Raw genomic sequence first — 17,778 nt, forward strand, 5'->3', positions numbered from 1 at the left:
GAAAATAGGTGCAGGAGTAGGCCATTCGGCCCTTCTAGCCTGCACCGCCATTCAATGAGTTCATGGCTGAACATTCAACTTCAGTACCCCATTCCTGCTTTCTCGCCATACCCCTTGATCCCCCTAGCCGTAAGGACCTCATCTAACTCCTTTTTGAATATATTTAGTGAATTGGCCTCAACAACTTTCTGTGGTAGAGAATTCCACAGGTTCACCACTCTCTGGGTGAAGAAGTTCCTCCGCATCTCGGTCCTAAATGGCTTACCCCTTATCCTCAGACTGTGACCCCTGGTTCTGGACTTCCCCAACATTGGGAACATTCTTCCTGCATCTAACCTGTCTAACCCCGTCAGAATTTTATATGTTTCTATGAGGTCCCCTCTCATTCTTCTGAACTCCAGTGAATACAAGCCCAGTTGATCCAGTCTTTCTTGATAGGTCAGTCCCGCCATCCCGGGAATCAGTCTGGTGAACCTTCGCTGCACTCCCTCAATAGCAAGAATGTCCTTCCTCAGGTTAGGAGACCAAAACTGTACACAATACTCCAGGTGTGGCCTCACCAAGGCCCTGTACATCTGTAGTAACACCTGTGGTATATTACCCCCAACTCCGTAAGCTTTTATCTTGTGCAGTAACCTCGTATGAGGCATCTGTGCTATTCACCTCAATCACTCCAAGTAGGATTATAGGAACAGGAGTAGGCCATTTAGCCCTTCGAACCTGTTCCGCCATTTAATGAGATCCTGGCTGATCTGCGACCTAACTCCATATGTGATAGTGTGTTCCACATTCTAACCCCTCTTTGGGTAAAGACGTTGCTCTTGAATTCCTTATTGAATTTATTTGCGGCTATTGTATATTTATGCTTTGGGTCTCCCCTGCAATCACTATACTTTTTTCTTGTATTGAAGTTAAACTGGTTATCTCAAAGAATCAAAGCGCAAAGCTTAAACAAACAGTAACCACAGTTCAGAGATATTAAATCAGATTTCTACCTTTGATATTTTCTTTCATCATGATTGTGATAGGGCATCTGTTGTGGATGACAGTGCGAGGACTGCAATCCTCACTGACAGTTATGTAGGTGACACCAAGGTACTCCTGATAAGTCACCACTACAGCTCTGAAACAAAGAAGATGGAAGAGGATTTGCAGTTAACAATCAGCCTTTACTGGGTGTGCCGTCAAACAATGTAAATGGTTTGAAATAAAAGCAAAATAGCAAAACTCAGAAGGTGGCGGGGGGGAGGGGGGTCAGCTTACAAACAAGGAGTAAAAGTTAATGATTGGGGTGCATCATTTCATGAAAACTAACCAGAACACTAATGTCAGAAAGTCATGGGTTCAAGCCCCACTCGAAAGACTCGAGTACAAAATCCAGGCCAACACTCCCAGTGCAGTACTGAGGGAGTGCTACACTGCCGTCTTTTGGATGAGATGTTAAACTCTGCCCGCTCAGGATGTAATATGTCGAAGAGGAGCAGGGGAGCTCTCAGCGCTGTCCTGGCCAATATTGATCCCTCAACCAAGATCACTAAAAGAACCAATTATCTGGTCATTATCACATTGCTGTTTGTGGGACCCTGCTGCTCCATGTCCTACATTACAACAGTGACTACACTTCAAAAGTGCTTCATTAGCTGTAAAGCGCTTTACGACGGTCTGAAGCCACGAAAGGCACTATATAAATGTAAGTCTTTCTATATCTTTCCCTCTCGGCTGATGTGCAGTTCCAACAATTTATGTGTCTGTTTCAGACAGGCAGCATCCACAATTATTCTTCTGATCTTAAGGAGCAACTTTCCTTTTGAAAGCCAAAATCAAAATGCTTCACATAAAGATATCAATGGACTAGCCAGGTGGGCAGACAAGTGGCAAATGGAATTCAATCCGGACAAATGTGAGGTAATGCATTTATGGAGGGCTAACAAGACCTTGTGGGGGCCCTGTGTTCATCTGGACCACAAAGGAAAGTTTTAACCCTCCCCTTCCCATGCTCCTGCCTGACATTGCGTTCCTGCTTGTCTACCAGCCCACCAATTCCGGGCGTTTAATTGGGCGGGTTCATGCAGGCGAGACCTGGGAGTTAAAATCTCCTGGGCCTCATGCCGTTGAGGTCAGAGCGGTTTGGTGCCTGCCTTGGCCCCTCTGCTCGTGCGATTCCCACCCAGAGTTAAAATCAGGGCATACTTATTAGTGATAAACTGTGCACACTTGACCAGCTCGCTGGGCGGGCCACATAGTTCGCATGCCAGCCACTAGACTCCCAAAGCAAGCGGTCTACTCAGAACTCCTTCACGACAAACGAGCCAAAGTTGGGCAGCGGAAACGTTACAAGGACTTCCTCAAAGCCTCCCTGATAAAGTGCAACATCCCCACGGACACCCTAGCCAAAGATCGACCTAAGTGGAGGAAGCACCTCGAGTCTCGTCGCCGAGAGCATACTGCAGAAAGCAAGCACAGGCAGCGGAAAGAGTGTGCGGCAAACCAGTCCCACCCACCTGTTCCCTCAACGACAGTCTGTCCCACCTGTGGCAGAGACTGTGGCTCTCGTATTGGACTGTTCAGCCACCTAAGAACTCAGTTTAAGAGTGGAAGCAAGTCTTCCTCGATTCCGAGGGACTGCCTATGATGATGAAACTGTGCAGAGCTGGAGCACAACCTATAAAGTCAATATTGTATGCATCTTCAGGTCACATATAGAAAGTAGATGCAGCATTAATTCAGTTGTTTGCCTTCAGCTTTAGTGCATGTATGGCACCCTCTGCGACTTAAGCTCATCCAAAACACTGTTACCTTTTACCCGAACTTGTACCAAATCCTGTGCTCACTGACATGCTCCCGGATTTTGCTCCCGGACAATGCCTGGATTTTAAAATTCTTATCCTTGTTTGCAAATCCCTCCATGGCCTCGCCCCTCTATATCTCTGTAACCTCCTGCAGCCCTACAGCACCCCGAGGTCTCTGCACTCCACCAATTCTGGCCTCTTGCGCATTCCCAATTTCCCCCCACCCCCCCACCATTGGTGGCCGTATCTTCAAAAGCCTCGGCCATAAGCTCTGGAATTCCCTCCCTGAACCTTTCTGCCGCTCTCTCCTCTTTTAAGAACATAAGAAATAGGAGCAGAAGTAGGCTATTTGTCCCCTCAAGCCTGCTCCGCCATTCAATAAGATTATGGCTGATCTGATCATGGACTCAGCTCCACTTCCCTGCCCGCTCCCCATAACCCTTTACTCCCTTATCGCTCAAAAATCTGTTTATCTTCGCCTTAAATATATTCAATGACCCAGCCTCCACAGCTCTCTGGGGCAGACAATTCCACAGAGTTACAACCCTCTGAGAAGAAATTTCTCTTCATCTCAGTTTTAAATGGGCAGCCCCTTAGTTTTAGTTTCCCCTATGAGTGGAAATATCTTCTCTGCATCCACCTTGTCAAGCCCCCTCATTATCTTATGTTTCAATAAGATCACCTCTCATTCTTCTGAACTCCAATGTGCAGAGGCCCAACCTACTCAACCTATCCTCATAAGTCAACACCCCCATCTCCGGAATCAACCTAGTGAACCTTCTCTGAACAGCCTGCAATGCAAGTTTATCCTTCCTTAAATACGAAGACCAAAACTGTACACAATACTCTCGGTGTGGCCTCACCAATACCTTATACAGTTGTAGCAGGACTTCTCTGCTTTTATACTCCATCCCCCTTGCAATAAAGGCCAACATTCCATTTGCCTTCCTGATTACTTGCTGTACCTGCATACTAACTTTTTGTATTTCATGCACAAGGACCCCCAGGTCCCGCTGTACTGCAGCACTTTGCAATTTTTCTCCATTTAAATTATAATTTGCTTTTCTCTTATTTCTGCCAAAGCCGCTCTTTAAAACCTACCTCTTTGACCAAGTTTTTGGACATCTGCCCTAATATCTCTTTGTGTGGCTCAGTGTCAAATTCTGTCCGGTAACATTCCTGCGGAGCGCCTTGAGACGTTTTACTACAATAAAAGCACTATATAAATGCAAGTTGCTGCTGTTTGGGATAAGGCAAGTTATCTGAGCAGAGGGCCAGGTGACTGGACTGCGTCAGACTGGGTTGAACTTACCGACACAACGAACAACATCGAATTTACAACCATTCGGCCCAACAGGTGCATGCTGGAGCTGATGCTCCACGCGCGCCTCCTCCCACCTTACTTCATCTCACAATGAACTCAGATTTGAAGCTGGAAAGGAGATTGGCCGTTCTTTAAAGAACAGCATGGAGGATCAGAGGGCAAGTTAGCCTGTAGTGCTCTTGGGGACCAGAAAGTGGATCATTTTCACAGGTACGCGGGCAGAGATCTGTCAGTAACTTCTCACATACAAACGAGGATGAAGTGGGAGAGAGTGGGTGGGAAAAAAAGAATTGGGCTGGGTCAACAAATCTTAAAACTTAAAAAAGTTAAACATACTTTTCATATTTTGTGCTCTTAGTGGGTCAGAAGCTCTTGCATCCTGGCTGCGTGGATAAGTGGTTAATGACGGGCAATTTCTGGCCTCTGCAAACATCGGTGTGCAGTCAGCAGCAGGTACTAAAATACGCCAGATGCAGAAACCTTGCTCAAACCAAACTTCCCCTCTTTGCTGCCACTCAGCACTGCAGCAGATGAACAGGCTGAAATCAGTAACTAGCTGTCAGAGGAGTTTGGGATTCACAGCCAGATTTTCCCAGTCAGTGGAACGGCACCAACAACCTCAGTCACCTCCCATACTGTTCCAAGATTTATGTACTTTATGATTAAAAAATATATATTAAAAATTTTTAACGGCTGCTCCCTCCCTAAAAGAAGATCTTAAGGCTTCATTAAAAACAGATGTATGATAAGGATAGGATAAATGTGGTGTTTGTCTCAATGCCAAATGTGTGATCCAACCTGATATGGTTAGTTTGAGCAAACCCTGATACTATTATAAAATACTATACTGGGAAAAAACAGTTTATGGAAATCTGCTTGACCTGCAGATGTCCTTATAGCGTCCAATGTAGAAGATACAATGAGATGTAAGTAAGTCATTTGCATTAAGACGACTTCATAAAATCAATTGGTTTCTACAAATTGTCATCCACTGCCTTAATTTGGAACAGTCGAGTTTGGATGACAATTTAATTACCCCCAGGGTTCATTATAAAGTCAAACAGTACAGAAGGAGGCCATTTGGTCGATCTTTGCCGGCCCTCAGAGTGGGCAACAAATTAGTCCCACTTCCCTGCTCGTTCCCCAAAGCCCTGCAATTTTTTTCCTTTTCAAATGCTTATCCAATTCCATTTGAAAGTTACTATTGAATCTGCCTCCACCACCCTTTCACCGCGCTAATCTGAGGAAACACGTTCTTGCTATTGAGGGAGTGCAACGAAGGTTTACCAGACTGATTCCCGGGATGGCTGGACTGACATATGAGGAGAGACTGGATCAACTGGAGTTGAGAAGGATGAGAGGGGTTTACATAGAAACATATAAAATTCTGACGGGACTGGACAGGTTAGATGCAGGAAGAATGTTCCCAATGTTGGGGAAGTCCAGAACCAGGGGACACAGTCTTAGGATAAGGGGTAGGTCATTTAGGACTGAGATGAGGAGAAACTTCTTCACTCAGAGAGTTGTTAACCTGTGGAATTCCCTGCCGCAGAGAGTTGTTGATGCCAGTTCATTGGATATATTCAAGAGGGAGTTAGATATGGCCCTTACGGCTAAGGGGATCAAGGGGTATGGAGAGAAAGCAGGAAAGGGGTACTGAGGGAATGATCAACCATGATCTTCTTGAATGGTGGTGCAGGCTCGAAGGGCCGAATGGCCTACTCCTGCACCTATTTTTCTATGATTTCTATGTTTCAGGCAGTGCTTTCCAGATCATCACAACTCGCTGAAATTAAAAAATTCTCTTCAGTTCCCCTGTGATTCTTTTGCCAATTGCCCTAAATCTGTGCCCTCTGGTTGCTGACCCTCCTAAGATTAATTTTCTGATACAGTGAGGGGAAAGAAGTCGCATATAGTTGACCCTGTGGCATGCTCTACTATATAGGTCATGCACATTGGTCAAGTACAGGTGTGTTTACAGATGTTTACAAAATGTTAGTGGGAGTTGTGTACAGACCTCCAAACAGTAGTAATGTTGGGGAGGGCATCAAACAGGAAATTAGGGGTGTATGCAATAAGGGTGCAGCAGTTATAATGGGTGACTTTAATATGCACATAGATTGGGCTAGCCAAACTGGAAGCAATACGGTGGAGGAGGATTTCCTGGAGTGCATAAGGGATGGTTTTCTAGACCAAGATGTCGAGGAACCAACTAGGGGGGAGGCCATCTTAGACTGGGTGTTGTGTAATGAGAGAGGATTAATTAGCAATCTCGTTGTGCGAGGCCTCTTGGGGAAGAGTGACCATAATATGTTGGAATTCCGCATTAGGATGGAGAATGAAACAGTTAATTCAGAGACCATGGTCCAGAACTTAAAGAAGAGTAACTTTGAAGGTATGAGGCGTGAATTGGCTAGGATAGATTGGCGAATGATACTTAAGGGGTTGACTGTGGATGGGCAATGGCAGACATTTAGAGACCGCATGGATGAACGACAACAATTGTACATTCCTGTCTGGCGTAAAAATAAAAAAGGGAAGGTGGCTCAACCGTGGCTATCAAGGGAAATCAGGCATAATATTAAAGCCAAGGAAGTGGCATACAAATTGGCCAGAAATAGCAGCGAACCCGGAGACTGGGAGAAATTTAGAACTCAGCAGAGGAGGACAAAGGGTTTGATTAGGGCAGGGAAAATGGAGTACGAGAAGAAGCTTGCAGGGAACATTAAGACGGATTGCAAAAGTTTCTATAGATATGTAAAGAGAAAAAGGTTAGTAAAGACAAACGTAAGTCCCCTGCAGTCAGAATCAGAGGAAGTCATAACAAGGAACAAAGAAATGGCAGACCAATTGAACAAGTACTTTGGTTCGGTATTCACTAAGGAGGACACTAACAACCTTCCGGATATAAAAGGGGTCAGAGGGTTTAGTAAAGGGGAGGAACTGAGGGAAATTCTTATTAGTCGGTAAAATTGTGTTGGGGAAATTGATGGGATTGAAAGCCGATAAATCCCCAGGGCCTGATGGACTGCATCCCAGAGTACTTAAGGAGGTGGCCTTGGAAATAGCGGATGCATTGACAATCATTTTCCAACATTCCACTGACTCTGAATCAGTTCCTATCGAGTGGAGGGTAGCCAATGTAACCCCACTTTTTAAAAAAGGAGGGAGAGAGAAAACAGGGAATTATAGACCGGTCAGCCTGACATCGGTAGTGGGCAAAATGATGGAATCAATTATTAAGGATGTCATAGCAGCGCATTTGGAAAGAGGTGACATGATAGGTCCAAGTCAGCATGGATTTGTGAAAGGGAAATCATGCTTGACAAATCTTCTGGAATTTTTTGAGGATGTTTCCAGTAGAGTGGACAAGGGAGAACTAGTTGATGTGGTATATTTGGACTTTCAGAAGGCTTTCGACAAGGTCCCACACAAGAGATTAATGTGCAAAGTTAAAGCACATGGGATTGGGGGTAGTGTGCTGACCTGGATTGAGAACTGGTTGTCAGACAGGAAGCAAAGAGTAGGAGTAAATGGGCACTTTTCAGAATGGCAGACGGTGACTAGTGGGGTACCGCAAGGTTCTGTGCTGGGGCCCCAGCTGTTTACATTGTACATTAATGATTTGGACGAGGGGATTAAATGTAGTATCTCCAAATTTGCGGATGACACTAAGTTGGGTGGCAGTGTGAGCTGTGAGGAGGATGCTATGAGGCTGCAGAGCGACTTGGATAGGTTAGGTGAGTGGGCAAATGCATGGCAGATGAAGTATAATGTGGATAAATGTGAGGTTATTCACTTTGGTGGTAAAAACAGAGAGACAGACTATTATCTGAATGGTGACAGATTAGGAAAATGGGAGGTGCAACGAGACCTGGGTGTCATGGTACATCAGTCATTGAAGGTTGGCATGCAGGTACAGCAGGCGGTTAAGAAAGCAAATGGCATGTTGGCCTTCATAGCGAGAGGATTTGAGTACAGGGGCAGGGAGGTGTTGCTACAGTTGTACAGGGGCTTGGTGAGGCCACACCTGGAGTATTGTGTACAGTTTTGGTCTCCTAACCTGAGGAAGGACATTCTTGCTATTGAGGGATTGCAGCGAAGGTTCACCAGACTGATTCCCGGGATGGCGGGACTGACCTATCAAGAAAGACTGGATCAACTAGGCTTGTATTCACTGGAGTTCAGATGAATGAGAGGGGACCTCATAGAAACGTTTAAAATTCTGATGGGTTTAGATGCAGGAAGAATGTTCCCAATGTTGGGGAAGTTCAGAACCAGGGGTCACAGTCTAAGGATAAGGGGTAAGCAGAAATGGAGTACTGAAGTTGCATGTTCAGCCATGAACTCATTGAATGGCGGTGCAGGCTAGAAGGGCCGAATGGCCTCCTCCTGCACCTATTTTCTATGTTTCTATGTCATGGATTTTGAAATGAGCGTAAGTAAAGCGTATTACTTGGCCCTCATGGAAACTCCATTACAATTAGAAATAGTAAATACAATCCTGGCATTCATACAGCTCATTATGCTGATGCAATACCCTGAAGCGCTTTACATTATGGTCCTTAAATTGCAGCCTCTCTGGGTGCATACGATGTACGCACACGCCCGAAGAAGCCCCGCACTGCACGTGCATTCCCGGGAGAAGGGCCTTCGCCAGCGGAGATTTGGGTTATTTGCCCAACTCATGTCCTTAAAATCTTACATACCTGGTAAAAGCAGGCCAGCGTAAGAGTTTTAAAAGATAGAAAAAATAAATTTTATGACTAACTTTTATATAAAAACCCTGTCTATTAAGGTAAGTTTATTTTTAACACTAGTAAAACATATTTTTAAAAACATTTAAAAAATAAAAAACATTCTAAATCATTTTATTTAATTCAATTTCTATTAATTTTATATATGTGAGGTTTTAATTAAAAAAATATGCATTGCGTTTTATTTGTTTTTGGTGGTACAGGTTGAACCTCCCTTATTCAGAATTCCTTTATCCAGAATCGCCCCTCATCCAGAACCATTCCCGGCCACCAGGTGGCTCATGCGCAGAACTCCGACATAAACAAATTGAAGTCCTTCTCGCTGCCGAATCCTTCAATCGCTGGCCTGACCCTACGATCCACTGCCCTCCCGCTGCATGATCTCTCTGCCCCACTCCCAGCCCCAAGCCAGCCAGCCCCGATATCCCCTTGCTCAGTACCATCCAATTTAACCCCTCATCCGGAAAAATCCCTTATCCAGAACAGGCCAGGTCCCGAGGTTTCCGGATAAGGGAGTTTCAATCTGTATTCCCATTTGTAGTCATGGGAGCTCCATACAAACGGAACTCACCACTACTATCAATGGAAATATTACATTTTCATTGGTGGTCCGGCCCATGTAATCCCAGGATGCGTCTATGCTCATGGAATACATGGGCCCCTTTGCTGGGCTGCGCAACTATCTAGGCCTTGGAGTGGAAGTATTCATTTCTCCGGGACCACCGGGTATTTTTGTAATTTTTTTTGTAGTCAGAGGCATCTGCCCACGGGAAGCCTACGACCGCAATTTCTGGCCCAATCATTTATTTTTATGAAGCACAGTCACCATTATGCAGGAGGTGAGTTCCTTGATAAGGAAACATTTGCAGGACTATGGGGAAAAGTGCAGGGAGAAAGTGGGACTAATTGGATCGCTCTTTCAAAGAGCCGGCACAGGCACGATGGGCCGAATGGCCTCCTTGTGCGCTGTATCATTCTAGGTTTCTATGAATTCCTACCCTGCCCAGTGAATGCCTGATGTGAACTATATTGCAGGCCCTCACGCTTTGATAATAATAAGGTTTGACAAGACTTAGTGTTTGAACAGAGCTTATGGATTAACAGCAGGAGAAAAACACACTGACGCTAATAAATCTACTGAAACTAAACATGACGTTGCTGATCAAGTCTACAAATGATTGGATGTTCTTGCCAGATTTCAGTCCATTAACTGTGAAGAGAAATTTGTGATTCAGAGAAAGAGAATTGATAATGATTAGTCACAAAGCACATGAAGGCATTTTTACTTCAGAAACAAAAAGGGGGGAAATTACTGAATTTCTGTCTTCAAACATGAATGCCTTCCGCGAAGTCCCTATGGTGTGTGTTGGTTAGTTTCTTGAAATATCAATGTTGAAGTTAAATAGTTGTGCACGGCAGAAAAAGATTACTTCCACTGTACCTGGAACAGAATCCACTTTCACCGGAATCCCCGAGAGGCACCGCCATGCTTTGCCTCGGAAAATCTGGCCTAATCACAGCTGGCAGACTCCAGTACTGACAGCTGCTTGCGCCAACGCGTGGGGAGTAACCGAGCAGCAGATGTTTCTGGGGCAGCGGGACGCTTGCATTGGTCGGACTCCCCCCGGCGACAAAGTCCCAGCAAGGAATGGAACTTGGCACGGCAGGAGATTGGGCCTTCGCCGGGCCGAGGCTAAATACAGCACTCTCCGGCATGTAGTCATGCTGCAAAACACAAACAACGTTAAGCAGTAATACTTCTTGATCAACATTATAAAAGAAAGACATGCATTTATGAAGCACATTTCACGGCCGTTCCAAAGTGCTTTACAACCAATGAAGTACTTTTGAAGTGGAGTCACTGTTGTAACATAGGAACCAATTTGCACACAGCAAGCTCCCAGAAACAGCAGTGTCATAGATGAGCAGATAAGGGATAAATATTGGCCAGGACACCGGAAAGAACTCTCTTGCTCTTCTTCTAAATAGTGCGATCTTTTACCTCAGAGAGCAGTTTACCACTGCTTCTATTTTTCTAGGTTTCGATCAAGGGGTATGGGGAAAAAGCGGGAATATGGTGTTGAGATAGAGGATCAGCCATGATCATGTTGAATGGCGGTGCAGACTTGAAGGGCCAAATGGCCTACTGCTGCTCCTATTTTTCTGCTTTTTTTAACCACTCATCTGAAAGATGGCACCTCTGACAGTGCAGCACTCCTTCAGTACTACCCTGCAGTATCTGCCTGGATTATGCGCTCAAGTGTTTGGAGTGGGACTTGAATCCATAACCTACTGACATGGAGGCGAGGATGCTACCAATTGAGTGGTAAATAATAAACAATCACAAAGAACAAAAAACGCTAATGTACATTTGTTGTTATTTTTTATTCGTTCATGGGATGTGGGCGTCGCTGGCAAGGCCGGCATTTATTGCCCATCCCTAATCGCCCTCGAGAAGATGGTGGCAAGCGCCTTCTTGAACCACTGCAGTCCATGTGGTGAAGGTACTCTCACAGTGCTGTTAGTGACGAGTTCCAAGATTCTGACCCAGCGACGATGAAGGAACTGTGATATACTTCCAAATCAGGATGGTGGGTGACTTGGAGGGGAACGTAGAGGTGGTGGTATTCCCATGAATATCCAGCTTCTGACCTTCTCTTGTTGCCACAGTATTTATGTGGCTGGTCCAATTAAATTTCTGGTCAATGGTGACCCCCAGGATTTTGATGGTGGGGGATTCGGTGATGGTAATGCCGTTGAATGTCAAGGGGCGGTGGTTGGACTCTTGCTTGTTGGAGATAGTCATTGCCTAGCACTTGTGTGCCGTGAATGTTACTTGCCACTTATCAGCTTAGGGAGTGCTTTGGTTAAAAGACGTTTTGTCTCATTTTCAATGATAATTCGTCCCCTTTGACACATTCCCGAGCTGAGAAAAAGGGGCACTCCAACCAATTGTGCCGAAGCTAATGTGTAACTGGACTACATTAGCAAGATAGCACATTCTCTCCATCGTTCCTCTCAACCTGCTGGAAAATACTTGGCCTTCCAACAGCAACAACGTGCATTTATATAATGCCTTTAACATAGCAAAACATCCCATGGCGCTTCACAGGAGCGATTGTCAAACAAAATTTGACACTGAACCACATAAGGAAATATTAGGACAGATGACCAAAAGCTTGGTAGGTATTAAGGAACGTCTTAAAGGAGGAAAGAGAGGTAGAGAGGTTTAGGGAGGGAATTCCAGAGCCTTGAGCCTAGGCAGCTGAAGGCACGGCACCAATGGTGGACAATTAAATTCGGGAATGCGCAAACGGCCAGAATTGGAGGAGCGCAGAGATCTTGGAAGTTGTAGGGCTGGAGGAGGTATGACCTCTCACAATGAGATGTGATTCACTCTGATGTAAGACCTACTTAGGCAGGGTGAGATGAAGGCGGCTCACGTGGAGCATAATGTGGGCATGGACCAGTTTGGTCGAATGGCCTGTTTCTGCGCTGTAAAATTCTACGGGGAGAAATTCGGTCGCGCCTCTGTTGTGGCGTTAATCTAAGCGGAGCGGTACTTTTCGCACCTTGAACAAATTTGCGCCCAGAAATTCGTTAGAATCGGTCGAAGAGCTGACAGGGGCGACAAATCAGCCGTTGCACACCAGAGCTGGGGGGGAACGATAACGAAAGTTTGGTTGGTACATTTCGCGGATGCATTGCGCATGCGCGGAACTCCGAGTCAGATCCCGGGAAAAGCCGAGTCCTAAAGGTGCGGCATAGTAATGCACCTATTAAAAGTTTTCAAAATCATTTGTTTTCAACCTTGTTACGTCTGTCTGCCGCTGCAAACTGGGAGGCTCACGCATCGTGTTCTGTGTCAATGTTGCACTGACTGTGACCTCCGAAGGATGCGCTTCCTCGTCCCTTTAAGTAGCCACCAGTTAACAACTCTGCAATCCTGGATCGATTGTTTTCCCAGACGTTGTTATTGGCGGGCGCTCAATAAGGCGCATGCACCGAATTTAGCGATCGGGGCACAAGTGTGCGCGTTGCAGCAGGAATACGCCATGATCGGAGTGATTGTCAGCAGCCAGGCGCTCATGGTTTGAGTCCCCAGTGAGCCTTGAATGAATTTTCCGTCGGGGCGTTATCAGCCGCGCGCCCGGTCGCTAAGCTCAAACGCTCGCATTAACGCCTTCTCTGGCCACTAACTGAGGCGTGAAGACAACCGAAAATCCAGCCCAATGTAATTGCACATTTATATTTTTCCCCACTTCAAAGAATGGGTGGGTGGAAGGGGCAAAAGATTGGCAGTAGGCATTACAAGCACATTTGTATGCTTTTTATTAGTGACACACTCATCATCATCATAGGCGGTCCCTCGAACGAGGATGACTTGCTTCCACATGGGTTCACAGATGTTTCAATGAAGGAGCCGATGTTCCAGTCCTGAACTCCAATTGAGGGGGTGGAAGATGCCTGTGCATGGATTTTTTTAACGTGTGGTGACCGTTGCACACCAGCCACCACACGGGCTCGACAGAGCTGGGCCTTTATCCAGTGGCAAGGGTTGGAGCAGGACGACTGGAGACTGACTAACTGACACACTAACGGAGCAGCTCATGTGCTGTGCGACAGGATCTGCAAAGCAACTCATACTCCAACTGCTCGCTGAGCGAAGCCATTTCTTTAAACATCTCTGTCAGTCCCTGAGTGGCCTCACCACTGCATCAGTACTTGGAATAACGTAATGCAATAACATCCAACTTATCTGGGGGAAAGGCCATGCGTATCGTTACCCACTATCCACCACAACTACTGGTCCTACTGTCTGGAAGACGAGAGATGCACAAGGCTTATGGCTGCCATAGTTCTCACTGCTCGTCAACATAAATAAATACAAGTTTCTCCTTGTGTGTGAGCTGTGTTTATTTTATATTTTTAAACAACCATCTAGGTGGAAAGTGGCTGTTATTAGAGTTCCTTACTTGTTTTGAAATGTATATAAATGTCTTACTTCAATAAGCATGTCATCGATTGACGTTGAGCAAGGGTGGAAGGGGCAGTTACTCCCCTCAGGGTAACATGACAAGACCACAGCTGCCAACTTGCCGACGTCAGTGAAAATATGTTCAACCTAGCTCAAGGTACTGGGTGGGCATCAAAGACTAATATAACAAAGGCGGTCATCTCGAATTACAGTAGAATTAGTCTTCAAATAATAAGTTATAAAAACTGTGTGTTGAAATTGGGTGTAAATCTGTTGAAGACTTCGCAAGTTACTTAAGTTACACTGAAGGCCATTATTAGACAGGAGCATGTCAAATTTTGAAAGGAATTCATATAATAATTAGTTACGGCCATATCTTTAAATAGCTGGAAATTTGTTAAAGATTTGTCAGTTAAACAAAATCTGCTGAGACCACTATCCGTAATTTATAGCAGTGCAGGATGTGGAGATTGCCAATTTGAGTCACGTGATTGAAAAAAAAAACGAGTGCATTTACAAATTATGCATCAAGGTCATAGTAAATCATTTTTCGTGGAGCTCTGGCAGAGTGTTTTGGAAGCCCAGTTATATTTTTAGCCACATCACTCCAGGCCCTGCTACAGAGTCTGCCTGGGCACGCTGCTGCCATCTGAGGGGTAGAGAACCCGACTCCGTGCCCTCGCCTGCTCGAAATACCAACGAGTCACTAAATCGAGGCGCTCTTACATAGAAAAGAGGAGCAGTAGTCGGCCATTCAGCCCTTTGAGTCTGCACCGCCATTCAATATGATCATGGTTGATCCTCTATCTCAATACCATATTCCCGCTTTTCCCCCATACCCCTTGATGTCTTTTGTTTCTAGAAATCTATCCAACTCCCTCTTAAATACATTCAGTGATTTGGCCTCCACAGCCTTCTGGGGTAGAGAATTCCACAGGTTCACCACCCTCGGAGTGAAAAAATTTCTCCTCATCTCGGTCCTAAATTTCCCACCACGGATCCTGAGACTGTGACCCCTTGTTCTCGACTTCCCAGCCAGGGGAAACATCCTCCCCGCATCCAGTCAGAATTTTGTGCGTTTCAATGAGATCCCCTCTCATTCTTCTAAACTCTAGTGAATACAGGCCGAGTTGACCCAATCTCTCCTCATACGACAGTCCTGCCATCCCAGGAATCTTGGGTAACAGCCCGAATCTCCCGAGGCAGCAACATTTTTCAGAGTAAAAGGACAGCTGGAAGAGGTGCAACCATGCTTTAAATAGGTGCCGCTGGAAATCCCGCCCTCCCATTGGTTGGGCAGCCTGCCACCACCGATGATGTTTAAATGTCATCAAAACGGTTCGGACTTCAGTCGGGCGGGCGGCTCCATCGCTCTTCCCATCGCCCACCCGAGAACTGTCCGCAGTGAAAATCTACCCCAAATGATCAAATTCACAGATAATATTATACTGGGAGGGGCAGTTGATCCCAGGACACGAGCCGGGATTATAAAATCAAAATAACTCCAATTTTAAGTCATCATCTTTGAAGTTTTATCGTTGTGGCAATGTGAATTGTTTTGTTTCTGTCCGAGGGCCAAAGAAAGAAAAAAAAAATGAAAGGCCCACATCTCTACGTAAACTCTTGTACAAGTCCTTGTTAGAACATGAGAACATCAGAAACAGGAGCAGGTGTAGGCTACACGGCCCCTTGAGTTTGCTCTCCAATTCAGTAAGATCACAGCTGATCTTCTACCTCAACACTTTCCTTCCCTATATCCTTTGATTCCCTTAGTGTTCAAAAATCTACCATTCTCATTCTTGAATATACTCAATGACTGAGCCCTCTGGGGTAGAGAATTCCAAAGATTCACCACCCTCTGAGTGAAGAAGTTTCTCATCTCAGTCCTAAATGGCCGACTCCTTATCCTGAGACTGTGACCCCTCGTTCTATACTCTCCAGCCAGAGGAAACATCCTCTCAGCATCTATTGTTCCGAGTAGTGAAGAACTTAAAGCCAAATGTACAAGCGAAAATGACTGTCATCTCAAATGAGAAACACCTGGTACAGTTGTATGCGATAACTTGGTTTGCTGTGATATTTTACTGTACTTCTGCTAATCCATGCCCTTTCCCTGTACCCATTCCTCCGCTTGTTTGGTCGGGTCCAAACTATGGAAATCTGCCGAGAGAGAAACATGGAAACGGGAGTAAGTCATTCAGCCCCTCGAGGCTGCTCTGCCATTCACTTGGAAAGGAGAAGACTGAGGGGTGACCTGATAAGTTTACGAAAGGGTAGACGTAGAGAAGATGTTTCTACTTGCGGACGAGACCAGAACTCGGGGCCAGAAATATAACATAGTCACTAATAAATCCAGTAAGGAATTCAGAGAGTGGTTGGAATGTGGAACTCGCTACCACAGGGAGTGGTTGAGGCGAAAAGCATAGATTGATTTAAAGGGAACCGAGATAAGCTAATGAGGGAGAAAGGAATAGAAGGAGATGTTGATAAGGTGAGATGAAGAAGGGTGGGAGGGGACTCGTGTGGAGCATAAACTGACCTGTTGGACCGAATGGCCTGTTTCTGTGTGCTGTAAATACTTTGTAATTAGATCATGGCTGAAAAGAACATAAGAAATAGGAGCAGGAGTAGGTCTTTGGCCCCTCGAGCCTGCTCCGCCATTAATACAACCATGGCTGATCTGATAATGGACTCAGCTCCACTTCCCTGCCCGCTCCCCATAACCCTTTATTCCCTTATCCCTCAAAAATCTGTCTATCTCCGCCTTAAATATATTCAATGACCCAGCCACCACAGCTCTCTGGGACAGAGAATGCCACAGATTTACAACCCCGAGAGAAGAAATTCCTCCCCATCTCAGTTTTAAATCGGCAGCTCCTTATTCTGAAACAGAGGGATAGAACCTCCACTTTTGTGCTTGGCGCCCAAAAATGGGTGCTATTTCCGGTGTGGGCGTTAGAAAAGGTTTTTCTGATCACGGCTTCTCACCTATTCTCAAAACACCTAGTTTCCATTTTTGAAAATGGGCGTTACCGCAAGCGATATCAAATGGGCGGTAGCGTTAAATTTTTTTGACCTTCTGCCGTAAAGTGTGGCCGCCCTTAGCAATGGCATGGCAATTCTTGATTCCCACGATTCAGGAGGTCAAGGGTCATCATGACATGCGCAGAGGAGTCAGAGAGGAAGGGAGCTCAGAGGCACTGAAAGCGCGTGTGGCTGTGGTGTGTGCTTGTCTGGCTGTTGTGGGAGGCACGACAGAGATTCACCAGCAGCAAAAAGCTTACTAAGCACCAAGAACATAGTTGCCACCGAGTTTTTGGCCAACAAAGAAGATATAACATGGAAGGGATGGAGGAGGCCCTGGAGCTGGTAGCCAGGAACACTGGCGGCGGAGGGCTCCCAGAGAACGTTGCACTGCACCCCAAGGTGATGCGTCCCCATTGTCAACCACACATGAGAGCCAGCAGCAACATCTTGCTTCTGGCTCGGATCACGTTCCCACCTCGGGATCGTCCTCTCCCATATCCGTCCAAGCAGCACTCCAGCCGTCACATAGAAACATAGAAAATAGGTACAAAAGTAGGCCATTCGGCCCTTCGATCCTGCACCGCCATTCAATGAGTTCATGGATGAACATGCAACTTCAGTACCCCATTCCTGCTTTCTCGCCATACCCTTTGATCCCCCTAGTAGTAAGGACTACATCTAACTCCTTTTTGAATATATTTAGTGAATTGGCCTCAACTACTTTCTGTGGTAGAGAATTCCACAGGTTCACCACTCTCTGGGTGAAGAAGTTTCTCCTCATCTCGGTCTTAATGGCTTACCCCTTATCCTTAGACTGTGACCCCTGGTTCTGGACTTCCCCAACATTGGGAACATTCTTCCTGCATCTAACCTGTCTAAACCCGTCAGAATTTTAAACGTTTC

The 17,778-nt window shown here is 45.7% G+C and overlaps 1 protein-coding gene across 3 annotated transcripts in view; it reads right to left on the bottom strand.

Annotated features, from left to right (window-relative positions):
* Nucleotides 1-17,778, bottom strand: part of LOC139277917 (intermembrane lipid transfer protein VPS13B-like) — a 1,209,249-nt gene that overhangs the window by 48,573 nt on the left and 1,142,898 nt on the right. For all 3 annotated transcript variants that reach the window (XM_070896555.1, XM_070896554.1, XM_070896561.1), the window contains exons 52-53: nucleotides 10,312-10,595; nucleotides 996-1,123 (exon numbers count right to left, since the gene is read on the bottom strand). In XM_070896555.1, the coding sequence (XP_070752656.1) occupies nucleotides 996-1,123; nucleotides 10,312-10,595 (412 nt within the window). The remainder of the gene's footprint in view (nucleotides 1-995; nucleotides 1,124-10,311; nucleotides 10,596-17,778) is intronic.

The sequence above is a fragment of the Pristiophorus japonicus genome, chromosome 1, assembly GCF_044704955.1.
Source record: "Pristiophorus japonicus isolate sPriJap1 chromosome 1, sPriJap1.hap1, whole genome shotgun sequence".
Classification (NCBI taxonomy): domain Eukaryota; kingdom Metazoa; phylum Chordata; class Chondrichthyes; family Pristiophoridae; genus Pristiophorus; species Pristiophorus japonicus.